The sequence below is a fragment of the Xiphophorus hellerii genome, chromosome 5, assembly GCF_003331165.1.
Source record: "Xiphophorus hellerii strain 12219 chromosome 5, Xiphophorus_hellerii-4.1, whole genome shotgun sequence".
In the NCBI taxonomy this organism is placed as follows: domain Eukaryota; kingdom Metazoa; phylum Chordata; class Actinopteri; order Cyprinodontiformes; family Poeciliidae; genus Xiphophorus; species Xiphophorus hellerii.
Window position 1 is genome coordinate 15,805,108 of NC_045676.1, and position 15,247 is coordinate 15,820,354.

General features: G+C 40.0%; 1 protein-coding gene across 2 annotated transcripts; it reads right to left on the reverse strand.

The window, feature by feature from the left end:
* Window positions 1-270: 270 nt before the first annotated feature.
* LOC116720197 (uncharacterized protein C4orf54) lies at window positions 271-15,172 on the reverse strand. Of its 2 annotated transcripts, XR_004339348.1 has the most exons (3): window positions 11,138-15,172; window positions 4,434-5,375; window positions 271-4,250 (listed from the first exon to the last, which is right to left on the reverse strand). XR_004339348.1 is itself a non-coding variant. In XM_032563327.1 (2 exons), exon 1 carries the CDS (start codon window positions 15,107-15,109, stop codon window positions 11,162-11,164), a length of 3,948 nt encoding a protein of 1,315 aa, XP_032419218.1. In that variant the 5' UTR covers window positions 15,110-15,172; the 3' UTR covers window positions 271-5,375; window positions 11,138-11,161. The 2 variants fall into 2 exon arrangements, 1 of the variants encoding a protein (XP_032419218.1); XM_032563327.1 differs by having other exon boundaries at window positions 271-5,375.
* Window positions 15,173-15,247: the final 75 nt, after the last annotated feature.

Sequence of the window (15,247 nt, forward strand, 5' to 3'; positions counted from 1 at the left end):
AGTTAAAGTTAAATGAGTAAGTCAGGCACAGTTAGGTTTAAAGCAATTAGACAGGCTTACTTGTTTTTATAAAAGTTATCTTTTTTTTTTAGCTTACACTAGGATTTGAAGAGATCAAGTAAAAGTGAAAATAATAGATTCTGATAAAGAAAAGTTAAACATCGATGGAGCCGGATGTTCAGTTTACTAAAAACAGAAGTTCTTTTTAAGATTGCTCTAAATTACCACCCTGACTAACAAGTGGTAACAAAGGAAAGAAAACAGTTTCAGTGTCTTGCATTTTAACATTTATTGCAAACAAATGTAGATGTATCAGTCTACATTTCATCCAACCATCACACTCATTCTTTTCAGTACAGTGAATGGTACAGTAAATGCAAAATTTGCATTCAATTTCCCCTTTCAAAGTAGTCCCTTTACTTTGCATCCTGACCTTTACCTTCGTCACAGGCACAGACGGCAGTTTTAAATCACTGATGGCATCAATTCAACAGAATAGAGTTCAGTCATGTGCGACTTATTTTTAAACCTTCTCTATGCACATATCTCAGACCATCTCACCTTAACACTTTCCTCGTCCGCTATACAAAACACTGATAGTGTCATTTTCCCATGTTTAATCCTGAAATCCCGTCAGATATCATGACATGGCACATGAATAGTACAGAACACCACCGTCACCATTTATGATTCATGATTCATATGCTGTTTAACTCAGCTATGACACCAATTTCAGACAGATTATCCTCTCTGTATGCCTCATTTTTGAAAGCAAAAAATAAGAAATGCTCCTGCGTTGATGTGTCATTCACACACAATGCCATGATCCTGAAGTTCTCCTTGACAAAGTTTCAAAACATACAGAGCCTTGCAAATGTATTCATCCTATTTTATCTTTTCATCACATCACAACCACATCCTTGAAAGGTTTATTAGGATTTTATTTGATAGATTAATGCAAAGGAACACATAATTGTGAGGTCTGAGGAAAATTAAACATTATTTTCAAACAATAGGAGAGGGCTAAAAGAGGTTATTCAACCAAAACATCCTCATTTGTCCTGCTATTCCTAAGTAAAATTGTTGCTATATTTAATGTTAGTAATGTTAGCCTTAATGTTGTGCAAAATGCTGTGTGATGAAGAACCAACATCATCATGAACACACAATCCTCAACATGACACATGGTGGTGGCAGCATCATGCTGTGGGAGTGCTGTTCTTTCACAACAGGGAAGATGGATAGAGCTAAAGACAGGTCAGTTTGGGAAGAAAGCCTGTCGAAGGCTGCAAAAGACCTGAGACGGGTCAAAGGTTCACCAATAAAAATATTTATTTGTAAAAAAAAAAAAAAGTATTATTATTATTTTGGAGCATTTAATTCCCTTTCACAGTTATGGACATCTTATTATTGATCTATCACATAAAATTCCAACAAAATATTTTGGCCAAAGGTATCAATACTTTTGGAAGGTACTGTATAACATAACCTGCATCTTATTCTTTATATAAAGAATAAAAATGGTAAATAAAAATGTCTCAATAGTGCTTTTGTCACCCACGGTTACAGCCCTTTACATTTAGTGCTGTCATTGTTGGTGACCGCCCAAGTGCAATATTTAGAAAATAGAAAGAAATAAAATTTACATTTCAAATTTAACATGTTCCAGTAAAATAAGCTTAAAAGTTCTTAAAAATTAGAGAAATGCAATTTTTTTCAGTCATCCAACACTGGAAACGCTTTGTCAAGTTTTCAGGTGATCTGTGTTTATTTTCTTACAGGTTGTTTAGGTCTCAGTAGCTTGATTTAAACTGTCCCCAACAGCTTCCGGCTACAATGCACCTCAAATTGCATCAAACATTGCACTGTCAATTAGGCTCTTGAGAGAAAACCCTTCAGAAAAGTTAACAAAATGTGTTCAAAACCTGGACTAATCTTAGTAAAATAAACTTTTAGGGCACGAGATGGGGAAATGATATGTATTTTAAATGGAGGTAAGTAGACTGACCAGCAGCTCCAAATACCTTTTAGTTTGTGCTTAGTTTCGCAACATTCTGCAAATAGCAAATCTACAGTTGGTATTATGCTCAGAGGGATGCTGGTTCATGTTAGCACAAAGACCAATGAGGCCCTGCTGCATGTTCAGTGGGAAACAGGACAGAAAATGTATTAAAAAGAATCAAAATATTATTGTTTAAATATAGAAAAAGACAGGATCAAGGGAGGGAAAAAAAAAACTTAATTCATTTTGGATAGTAATTCTAATTACAGTTTTGCACCAAACAGCTCGCTCTAAAGTGTCTTTAAAACCTGGTATTACAGTGTGTGCTAATCGTAAAGACACGCTTCACACATGTACACTCTGTGTGATCCTGTTTGCAGGGAAGTAACGCAACTCCTCGTTGTGCTCACAGAATGCTCGAATGCCACGCATAGCTCACGACCACAAACACGGACACATTCAGACGCAAGCACACACGCTCCCATCTCATTACACAAAAGTGTAAACTGAACCAAGACAAATAGAGGAAGTTATCCTGTAAATGTCTCAGTTGGCTCCGACTCATTAGGCCCAACACTACTTATAGTGACCTGAGCTCAGTGCTAAATCTGAGTCGTAGCTCTGTTTTCATCTGAGCAACATGCATAGTGTTACTCATCTCACCTCACTAGTAAAAACAAGAGGTGTGCATTAAGGAAATAATATTATTATTAATCATAATAAAACACTTCATTTATACATCATGCTGGTGGGCATTAAGACGCATTTGACTGGATGCGACAAGGAGTTGATGTCAGCAAAAAAGCTGACTGATGCCAAAAAGTTACTGTGGAAGGGTTTAGTGATAGCACACAAAGGAAAACCAGATTCTTTTGATATGACTGTTATTTACTTGAAAATAAATGTAACGATTTTACATTTATGTCTGGTCCATACGTAATGGACCATATGGCCCATTGCATATGGAGTGCCAGTGTGGTGCCAGACACACTGCAGCGGAAGGTCTGGAGTGATTCAGCATTCAGTAAATGGTCCCTTTCCTCAGATAAGTGTGAAAAATCACAAGTATTTATATCCTTTTTAAATGGAAAACTACACTGTTGAAAGTAGTTTAGAGGACTTTTACCCAGCAGTAATCCACACGATCTCATCTTTTATTAAGACAACTCTAACAAGTCCATATCCATTTAGACTTTGCAGTCATTACTTTTTGGGGATTCAAAGTTCATTTTACACTTTGGCATACTGATACTGTATTAGCATGCGCTAATACGAACTTTTCCCCCCTCTGCTGGTCCAGGTAGGCTAGCATGACTCTCTCCATTTAGCAACATTTCCCATTTTTTCCTGGAGGACCTTGAGACATTCCAGTGCAGGACAGGGTATGCAACTCCTTCAGGGTATTCTGGGCCCATCCTCTGATCTTTTATTTCTACTTGGATGTGTCAGGAATGCCTCCACAGGAATCTGAACAAGAGCCCGATAGATATTATTGATAGGTCAGAATTATATTTATCTATATATGTGTGCCAACAGAGAGAGATGATTTGCTTAAAGCTACTCAGCTCAATAAAATAACTTACCATGTCTGCATTAAGCCATTGTGTCACATAAAAAAGTAATAATTGTTGCACATATATACAATTATATCTATGCTCAGTCAACATCAGCCTAAAGAAACAAACTCTAACACCAGCCTCTCTTAATCTTGAAAGACCAGAGTTTTATTTTGAAGGATGATTAAGCTGAGTTTCTTTCAAAAATATCAAATTTATCCTTAATTTATTATCTTTATGAGATTAAACTGGTGCCTAGGCTTATAGTCATCATTCATTAGGTAAAGCTCAAATCACAGAAATGTGTTATGCCAAACCTATTCATAATCAGGTTTCTAGTCTTCACACTAGAAACATTTGTTTATTTAGCATCACAAGCCAAAAAGAACTTATTTCTCAGCATTTAATCTACTTAGCTACTCAGCAAACTTTGACCACATAGATATTAGAACAGAAGTGGCAGTCTTAGTTGGTGAGAAACCTCAAAATGTTCAAGTCTTGGTACTTCAACAATTGTATTTTTGCCAAACAAATGGAAAATACAGTACTAAAATGCTTCCAAACTTGTCAAAACCACCAACAAATGAAGTAAAGATGCTGCACTTGGTCAACTGCTCTGGATATTTTCTACTTATTGGTCAAAGCTAGAAAATACAAACATATGGGTGGGATATAAGGTCTGGTATGCCACCCTACCCAACATTAGAGTTGTCATTGGCTTTCCAATAGTTAATTTTCCACCACACCACTATGATATACCGCCAAAGGCTGCTGGTGCATTTTCCAAACATCCCAGCATTCACATTAAATGCACATCGTAGCAATCTACTGATTTTAGTTATTCCAAAGATAATTAGAATGTTGATAATAAATACCTAACCCTATATCTTTTATTTAAGCCACATTCAAATGGACAATCTGTACTTCATTTAGAATATCCTTGACAACAAATACACAAATTATTTTTTTTTCTAGGTCACTATCAATACATTAAGGCAACAAGGTGATAACATGTGATCGCTCCAGGATGTCAGTAACATCAGACAGCAGGATACCCCAGAAAGAATGTTTACAATTTCTGATTGACTCTGTTTCCCTTGTGACCTTCAATAACGGATCGACCAGGAAGAGAAACATTTAACTTCCAGTTTGCTACAATTTCTCTGCTGAAATCAGAAATGTTTTTTTTTAAATATGTATTTAGCAAACTGTCAATAAAATAGTGATGAGAGCACAAGCTAACAAACAAATGTGTCTCGACAATAAATTTGGTTTGTATTAAGTTATACCTTTGTAATACCTCTATTAAAAGCCATGGCATTATGGCCTAGATAGCTAATATTTATTGTCATCAAGCAGACTCAGTCAGGCGACACCAGACTACAATGTTCTAGAAACAAACATTCTGACTTTAATGATGCTACTTTTATTTTTTTATGTACATAAATTTTACTCATGTGAGTAAATTGTGTTTTATCAAATAAACACAGTCTAACTTTAAATACATATTACCATAAACGTATTAATAAAACAGATTGGCCGTAAATAACACTTTATTGTGACTGTTTCCTTTTGAATAGACTGCAGGGCACACATGGCATTTAAATACAGACCAATCTACACAGCACCTGAATGGAAAGTATCTCTACGATTCATATCTATAAAGTGCTACAATGCATACAGAAAAAACCCCAAAAACAAACAGCAGAACAGAGAGAGACAGGTGAAGGGCTGATGGTGGAAGTTGTCCAGAAAGCGGGTCACAGGATGAAAACTCCACTTACAGTGAATGAAGGCGGATTCCTCAGCGGAGTTATCTGAAAAGGAAAGAAAAGAAAGAATTAATGAGTTTAGATGCCAAAATACAGTTTTCCTAAATTGTTCATTGTATTGATATTCAAGTGCCTTCCAAAGCTATTCACAGCTCTTGACCTGTGAATACTTCTTTACGTATTTTTGCATCAAAACCACAAGTTTTAATGAGTTTTATTGGGATTATTGTGATACAGCAATCCTGCAAGTAGTTCATAATTATTAGGTGAATCATTTTTTAATTATATAAATAATGAATGAATATATAAAACAAATAAATATATAGAATGTCCTGTTGACATGAATGTACTCCAGATGTTACATTTTTCATACAAATTAGTCCACCAATAACTAGCAACAAAATGTTATGGGTAAACATTCAAATGATACAGGGCATTAAATAGTTAACATGTTTATAGAATTTTATTTACTTTGTAGATAAAGACTTTTCTTGGTAATGGTAACTTCAAGACATCTATATAAATTAGTGAATTCATTGTTCAGGTGTAATTTTGATCCATTCTTCCACATAAATTCTTTAAATCTTGAAGATTTCGGGCGATATTTCTTTCCTCTTTCAATAGAATTTAAATTTCTTACAAGTGAAGTGATTAATTGGGCCATTTAAGCAGCTTTTAGGTTTGTTGTGCAGAACTATTATGCAAATATGGTGTGTACGCTGACACCCAAAACGCTTAGCTTTGACCTCATCTGACCAATGACCAGACCATATTCTCCCAGAGTTTCACTGGTTTGTTCAAATCTTCTGTAACTTTAAACAATCTTCATCATATTCTGTCTTCAGCAGGGGAGTCTTCTGCAGTGAGTTGACAGAACTCAAACACAGCATTGAAATAACCTCCAACTATGAAGCACAGAGCTAAAAGTAAATTTGATGTGACACTTTGGTGCATCAGGATCAAACCACCAATATAGAATTCACCATGAATTGTACTATCAGAGATTGCTTGAGGAAAATGGGAGATCACCTCTGATATTAAATGTAAACCTGCAAAAGGACAGTGATTCAAAACAAACCCCCACATCCACAAAAGATTGGCTGAGATCTAGATCTTGATTTCATTGAGATGCGAGTTGAAATGGATTGTTTGTGGAAGAAACCCTTAAATATCTCCCAGCTGAAAGTGAAGAACTAGAAAAGCATTCTTTGGACTGATGTCAGAGACTGGTAGATGAAGAAGCAACTCACTGAAGTTATTTAAATTAAATGATATAAGATTAATTATTAGGAGGGAGGGTGTTCTGATTTTCACTTAGAATACACATTTTTCTTAATATCTCCTGCTTGATTAGTCAAACAAGTTAAAGTAGGAGATAATTAAGAAGACATTAGATAAAGTCATATAAACAGAAGACGTTTGTATTTTTTTACATTTCTCCTTCCAGCTCACAGTTATCCTTGCCTGTGTTGGTCTATCACATAAGCCCCACTAAAACACAAATTGAAGTCTGTGCTTCTAATGTAACAAAACAGAAAAAAGAAAAGCTGTACGATATTGTAGTTAGCCTTTTGGCTCACTAAATTTAACCAATCATGGTTATGTTGAAACTAATTGATTAGTTTACCCAGAGGGAATGAAGGTCAGCAGTGATTTCTAACTCCTTCTCCGCATTTAGTAATAGGCAGTGGTGTAGGAGGGGGGCTGGCACGGTGTAAGGAGAGGGGGGGGGCTATAAAAAGTTGACCCTCTCGCAGTCCAACAGACTCGCTCCCAAGCCAGAGCTGCAGCAGCATCTGATCTCTCCAAGCAGCTGTCCTCTCCCTGCATCAGCACAACAAATACTTTGCATTGCCTGACCTTTTCCTCCTGCATCACTATTCCAGTCATGCCCCAGTAGCCCCTCCCGAATCCCCCCCAACCCAACTGCATGTGAGACCAGAGCCAGCTCCACACATCTCATGTAGCCCTCACACCACTACTCAACCCCATACTAGGCCTCTGGCTGCCATGCTCTCTGCTGACATGTATCCCCCACACTCATGCAGTTGTGTTCTTGCTCTGACACATTAGCTGCAAGAGACCTCTAGAAAGGTGTGAGTGTGTACATCTGAGAAAGAATTACAAATTTAAATGGTTCAGAGGATAATCTTGACAATGGCTCATTGTTTAGTTTTAAGGTCCAATTGAAATAAAGTCAAACCGCTATTATAGATCTAAAAGTTTTGAAGGTACTTACTCACACAGTTAAATAACTCAATGATAGACTTGGTTATATTTCAGCTCAAGATACTGTCTTGACATCACAGTGGTGAGAATAGCAGCAATAATGATGAAACCCACAAAAGACAGGAGGTCAATCATATGGGACAATAATCAGGTCCCATAAAGGAATGAAGTCCACATTGTGGATTTTAGGAAGCTGAGAATGTATCTACTCTTGATTAATGACCAGAGGTGGAAAGGGCAGCTTTGTCTTGGATTTAAAGACTTCACCAGGATTTTTGAACCCCTCCTGCCTGGTAAAGGGAACTCATTGGAAACTTTTTCTTTTTGAAGGGGTTAGTGTGAACTGTTCTGTTGTGGGTACACTGAACTGGTGGGAAGGTTTTAGGAGCTATACTCTATATCCTGTATCACTTTGGACCAGGCTCACTCTGATTACTTCTTGTTTTATCCCCTTTTGTCAGGGAAAATGTACTGAATACCTTAATTAACAGGATGAGTAACAGCTTCTTTCTGAGGGATTTGACCACCAGCCCAGAACACACATAAATGCAGACACATGTACAACACAGATAAGGGGCATAACATATGATATTGATAACCTATTTTTAATTTATCTACAGTCTTATTTTATTAGTAGTAACTACTTTATTTATTTTAACAACAAAAAAAAGTTATGTTACATCATGTGACTAACTTTGTTGTTTTCCTTTATGTTGTCCTGTTCCTTTACTTTAGGGAAACTAAGTTGTTGTTTTTGTATCAATCACAGTGATGTACAGTTGGGCAATTGATCATAAAACATACAAAACTGTCTTACGGGACCAAAACAGTTGTATGGCGGTGGATATGGTCCACATCTGCCTTCTTGCACCTGGGAATTGTACCCAAGTATGAACGAGATTTGTGGAGGTCCAAAATTCTCTTCCTGGTATCTAGATTGATTTCTTTAGATTTTTTTTTCCATTATGGCATTTAAGGAAGCAGTATGTTGTGGTGTTGCCATAAATTGCATCCCCAGTTATGCCTCCAATGAACTCAGATGTAATATATCAACTTATCAGGAGCTTATAAAGCCATGACATCATCATCTTATCTTAGCATAGTCATCTAAATGAATCTAAACTTATGACTCTAAACTAAAACGCTTTCTAAAAATCTCATAATTTGGCATGTAGAAGAGAAAAATACTTTTGGTAATCCAAAAAGACATGAAGCTTTAACTGTGGATATCTGATCATTAAAAACTAAGGCTCTGTCTTCCAGATTCGTACAGTAGCAAGAGTGCCTGGGACATACAGAGAAAATAGTTGTTGAAATTTAACATCTATTATGTGTAAACCAGTACAGAAGAATAGGTTTGAGCTGCTTCCTATCATTGCCTCATTTTGCTTTTCTAATAAAATGACTCTGTCTAACATAATGCTTCACTTCAGGCTCTAGTAAACCTTCCTAAGGGATGAACAGAATAGTGATCTGTAATGCTATATAGGAAATTAAAAACCTTAATGGCTGATTAAGAATAACTTAATGTTAAGGCGTCACTAACTGGAATAGTTTCCAGCGACACCCTGAGAATAAACGGTGTAAACAAACTCGCCTCACACTATTAAAATAGTCCGACGATGTGTAATGCAGAAAAAAAGAAAGGGCTCATGGATGAAAATCCAATCTCTCAGGGGAGTCAAGTTACCTGTCATGAAGCTTCTGCAAGTCTATTAACACTGTCAGAGTGCTGCTAAAGTGCTACAGTAGGTTATATTGCTGCTTGGAGAAAACGTGGAAAACTCTAACAACAGCACAATAAGCAAAAGTAAAGAGAAAATGTCCTGCCAGGATTTGCCATTTTCTCCTCTTAACTGTGATCTCAATGCTTATTGGTAATATTGCCTCGATATTCAGATTTTTTGCTTGTGCTGAAGTTGAAATTCCAGTGTATTTTGCGCCTTTTGGTTTTTTAAAAAATATGTTTTGAGCCTTTATTTGTATTATTTAGTTTTGCCTTGAGATATTAATGCTTTGCAGTTATTACAATTTTGTCATGATTTGTTGTTCATTTTTATTGCCCTATAGATTAATTCATACTTTTTATTGCAACCTGTGGGAATAATAAAGTACTTTTGAACTGAATTTAAGTTAAATGAAGAAAATTTCTGTACATATCACAAACTGAAAACTTTGCACAACCAATTTTGCTAACAAGACAATACAAATTTTCAGTAACCTTTTTGGGCTTTTCATATTTTCTTTACAATCATTCTCATTGTGCAAGACGGCAAGATGACCTTGGGTCTTCCAATCATTTTTATTGCATTGCTATTCACATTTACACACTTATCTATTTCCCCACACGTTTCCCTGCCTTTCCAATTTATAAAATGATCAAGAGAACTGTGTCAGGTCATATTGATATACCAGAGAGACAGGAAGTCACAGATTACTAAATAAACGTTTTTTTCACAACCTGATAAGCAAGTATTTATTGTAATAAAACTGTTAGGAATCCCAATTTCTTAATGTGGTTTTATTAATTTGTATTCAAATTATAGGGTGGATGTTGACCAAATGTTTAACTGTGAGAATATGTTATTGGAATAAAGTATTAATTTTTATTTTAATCTGTTGCATGTTTAATCTGTGGACTATGATCACCAGCAAGCTAAACAGGTTCAGTAAAGACAGTTTTATGTGTGTTTGAAATAAAAATGTTTACAGAACTGTGTCTATGTTGAGTATGTTTCTCTCACAGGTAAGTTGTTTCTAAAATGAAAACATGGAACTGTTCAGCGCAGAGCTTCTTTGTGATACCCCAACGCTGCTCTGACTGGTCAGATCCACAGTTAATAGGTAAATATGAGTGCCACGATGCAGCATAAAATATCTTGATTTAACTGGATCTCTGTCTCGGCCCAGTCTTTATCCTCCGGTTCCAGTGCATCAGTGGCAAATCTTTCCAGTATCAGTTTCCACATTTGTACTTTAGAGCTGATCTTCAAAGCTCAACTGTTTTGTCCCCACCAGGACAAAGAGCCATGCAGCACTGGGCTTTCTCCTCTGCTGCTCCATTCCTGTTCAATTCCCATTCTGACAAATGGAGGACCTCACAAACATGGGGAAGCTTCTAAAAAAAAAGACTAAAAATCTTCCAATATAAAATACATTTGAACTTTTATATTCTCTTTGTGTGTGTTATTTTTCTTTTTCTTTTGCTTTTACTACCTGCACGCTGGAGGGTTTTTTGTGTTATGAAGTCTGCAAACGGTTTTTACTTTTTAGCATTTAAAGATTATTTTACAAAGTGTTTTTACATAGAAATAAATTATTATTATTATTAAAAAAAACTGAATCAAGTTTATTGCAATTCAAACATGTCGCTTATATTACTATCCTCCTCCTTGACTCTATGGTTTGTTTGGCTTTTTTCCCCATCTGTCTGCAGGAGGATCTACAGTATGTGACACATGACAGATTTATGAAAGCTTTTCCATCTAACACCTGGTCTGTTAATACTTTGACATTTAGACTAAAATCCTTACTCAGATCTGGATTAGTTTGATTAATTTATGTTCATGTTAACTCACATATTTGAAGAGAAGTCCTCTTGGTCACCGATGCTCAACCACAAAGCTCATAGTTTTCCCATCAAACGAGGGTGGAGCGATGATTCTTGGACCCTGCTGTGTTGTGATGCTAATAAGTGCCTTTTTGTCAGAGCTTCCAGGCCCTCCTTTAGTGGACACATATCCCAAACTCAGCGGCAGATGAAGCGGCCCCTGCTGAGCCTCTGCCGTCGCGCTGTAGTAAGCCTTCTCTGTACCTGGGCTCATCTGATTACTTTTGATGCTTTCTCCTGCTGCATCCTCTGAGTGACAGGGGGACTGTGGCATTACCGCCTGGGCTGCCAACGTAGGAGAGATGAAGCCCGGGTAGACCAAGTAGGTGGGGGCGAGAGCTAGGGGGGGTAATGAAAAAGGTACGGGTGTGACGGACGCGATGGGTGAGTGAGGCATGGGGACATCCACGTACTGGCCTGTCTCTGGATCGAAAAGTCTCTTGGTGGTGGCCAGTATGGGCGTGTCCACCAGGTAATAATGTCCAGTTGTGGGGTCCAGGAGCATCTTGCGCTGGGTTTGAGGGACTATTTCTCCTCCAGACGGGGTTGGGGACATATTGATGGAGGGGGAGAAGCGTAACACTTGCTGCTGATTTTGAGGACTTGTCGCTGCTGTTGGAAGGTGGTAGATAGTTGCAGGTGGACAGTCCGTGGTTACATTTGACCTGTTTTGCTCTGGCACCTTGCTATCACCTGAATTTGTTTTGGTAAAACTTGAATCCCCCTTCTGATTGAGCAGCTTGGTTTCATTCGTGCAGCCAATCCCTGGCATGGTTAGGTAGTTCTCAGAGTCCAGGAAACCCTTTGTAGTGGTGGGATCTGTGAAACTGGATTTGGCCTTATCCTTACCCACCATTTTTACAGATGCTGGTTTAATCGTCGACGTTTTGGAGCTTCTCACTACCGAGGATGCTTGCAAAGCAGAATCTTGTGCATTTATGCTGCTGTGTTCCTTATTGGCAAAATGCAGGACACTTTTGTTGGTGAAGGTTTTACTTTGTGGTGATTGTGTTTTAAAAGCGTCATGGTTGTATGGAACATGAATGATATTCAGAGATCTTCTATCTCCTTGGCTTTTCTGAATTTCTTTGCCGTTTGTGAGAGACTGAGGTGTCCTGCCACTGTTTTTCACCTCCTGCTCATCTGCAGCTCCCTGATCCTGCATGGTGAGGAGAGGCAGCACGTGGCTGTCTGCGACAGGGTGAGAGGCTTGGGTTTTACGCTTCCATTCATTCCTGTCAAAAACATAAAGCTGCTCCATGGTTTTAACTGCAGCCTTGAGCTTTTCTAGGGCATCCTGTTTTGGCATTGTGGGGTCATTTCTCCTTTCATTTGTCTCCCCAGTGAACTTATCCTGCCTCTGTTTTTCCAGTTTGGCCTCAAGATTTTGATGCGTCTCAAGTTGATCGGGATTTCCTTGTCTTGGCGTAACAGTGGCAACTCTACAGGAGGTGTCAGGCCTGGTGTCTACCTCCACTTGTGCCCGTGTTGTGTCGTCTGAATCTGGTTTAATGTTTGTATTAACAGAGTTGCATTTGATCACAATGGGGGATGGTTTTTCTGGATCCACTTTAGTTTTCTCCTCGGCCACTGTGGAACATCTACGGTCACTTCTGTTCAAAGAGACAAAACGATACGAGCTTTTCACTAACTTACGCACATCCCTGACGTGATATATTGGTGTCTGAAATTTGCACTTTGTGTCCCTGATGTCTCTGACGGTGAAACTCGGAGCCTTGTCTCCTGAGGATAAAATGTGACACCTGCCATTGTCCGCTGCCCTGTATTTGTTGATGTTGCTACTGATTTTGGGTGTTAGGAGATTTGCAATATTCAGAGTGCAGCCTTTGTTTTCTTTCACGTTTCTCAGGCAGATTTTGATCTCAGGTGCTTTCCCCACCCTCTCATGTTTTTCTTTACTTTCTGCATTTTTATCATCCAACTTTTGCAGGTCTTTCTCGCATGTCTTTGCACCTGTGGCGGGTGTGCTGGGGGTTAAACCCTCTGCCAGGTTTCCGTCTTTTGAAAGAAGCTGGCAGTTTGGAACAAACAGAAGCTTCGTCAGAACGCTGCTGGAGTCCAGTCTTTCTTTTGCTGAGTCTGTCTCCTTCCCAGACTGTGGCTCCTGTGGTGTATCCTGATGCTCTCCTGAACAATCGGCAGCCTTTCTGTCACCCTTTGTCTCCTCTGCGGGCCCACAGGAGCTGGCTCTGGATCTGTGATCTTCAGGGGAGTTCATAGAGTTTCTTAATTCTGAGGTTTGCCCATGCAAGCCTCTGCTCTCACTCCTCTCCTTCACGCCCTCCAGATCTCTAAAGTGAATACAGGGAGAGCCTGAGGGGTAAGTGTCTGAGATTTCTCCCCTCTCCATTTTGCGTTCCTGTTCAAATTGCATTTTTTTGGAAATGACATTTTTCAGCAGACTCGAGGCAAAAATAGCCCTCTTGTGTGTGTCCCCCGAGGTATCTGTGTGATGATACTGCATCTCACACCCCGATCTGGCCAACATTTCATTGGGTCGATCCTTTTGGAAGCACTTGGAGCCCTGGGGAGTTCTGGATTCAACATTACAGTGAAAATTTAGTGTAACCCCTTGCTGTGCTGACTGTTCCTTCATTTGGAGCGCTCTGCCTGAAGATGTCTGCTGTGAAGTAATTCTCTTGTTCAGGGCGCAGATTCTTGTCTGTTGATCTTTCATGCCAGTTTTGCATCTGTTGTTCCTCTTACTATCCTGCACTGTCTTATTCATTTCCAGTGGGAAAGTACTGGAGGTATTGTGTGAAATGTTTCCATAATTCCAGTCCACATAAGCTGACCACTTATTCAGGCCATATTCTGACATGGATGACTCACTGGAAGTGCTGAGATTGATGGCATCAAAGTATGGACATGCCAAGCTTCGGAAAGACTTGGCGGTTAGGTTACGCACCTCTTTATCAGCGTCGTCCAGCTCACTGATAGAGCTGGACGCTCCGCTGGAATACTCATTAATATCTTTCCGTCTCAGTTTGGTTGCAAGGTGCTGACGGCCCGGAGCCGGGATGAAATATTGACTCCTATCGCACGGGGGCCCCGCTCTGGCGCCAGGGTTCACAAAAGAGAAATGGCTCCCATCTCCAAGGTGTTTGGCGCACCACTGCGCGCTATTGTCAAACACGCCTGCGGGGTCGTTCACCGCCCTGGAGGAGGTTTTAATCGACAGGTGGATCTTCCCCGCAGACGGGTCACCGCCACTCTGGGTTCTGCACAGGCTCTCATCCGAACTGGCGCACAGATCACTCTCCTCCTGCTCGGTGCTGACAGCCGCCCCGCTAAGATTAGACTGCGCCTTCGGCTGGCTCCGGCCGCGCTCCACGATCAGGGTGCCCTCCCGGGTGTCGTCGCTCTCGAAAGAGGCGTAATCCACAAAGGCGTAGACCAGGTTGCCGTCCTCAAATTCCCAGCGGGTCCCGCGGCCCAGGTCGTAGTCCACGTCGTGGTCGAGCTCAGTGAGCTGGATCTCGTGCGTGGTGATGTAGTGGGACTCGGACAGCTCGGGGTCGCTCTTGCCGTTCAGACACATGTCGGTGTAGCGCAGCTCGTCGCTGTCGCTGCACTCGCTGGAGTCCAACTCAGCCTGCTTCTCGCTCTCTGAGTCCGGGTCTGCGGTGGGGAGTTTGGTCAGGGTTTCCAGCAGGGACTCGGCCGAGGCGGTTTTGCTCTCTTCCTGCTTCGAGCTGTCCGCTTTGATCACAGACAGCTGGTTCCCCTCTCCGGTGAAAGTCACTTTCACCGTCTTCAGCCCGTCGGGTCTCCTGTCCAGATCCACATAATTAGACTCCTCGCAGTTTGTCTCCGTGTGCTGGTCCTCGCTGTCCTCCTTTTTAATATGTTTAAGCAGCTTGTTGCTGTGAAGTCCGGTGTCATCTCGGTAAGTGAGAGTTTTCTCCGCTGCTTCCATTTAGTCCGGACTTACCGTCAGGTGGTCCTCGTTTACGATGTTACTCCGACACTGGACGGAAAACTCTGCAGGCAGGAGCATGGGGGCAGCCGGGAGGGTGTGTGTGTGTGTGGGTGTGTGTGGGTGTGTGTGTGTGTG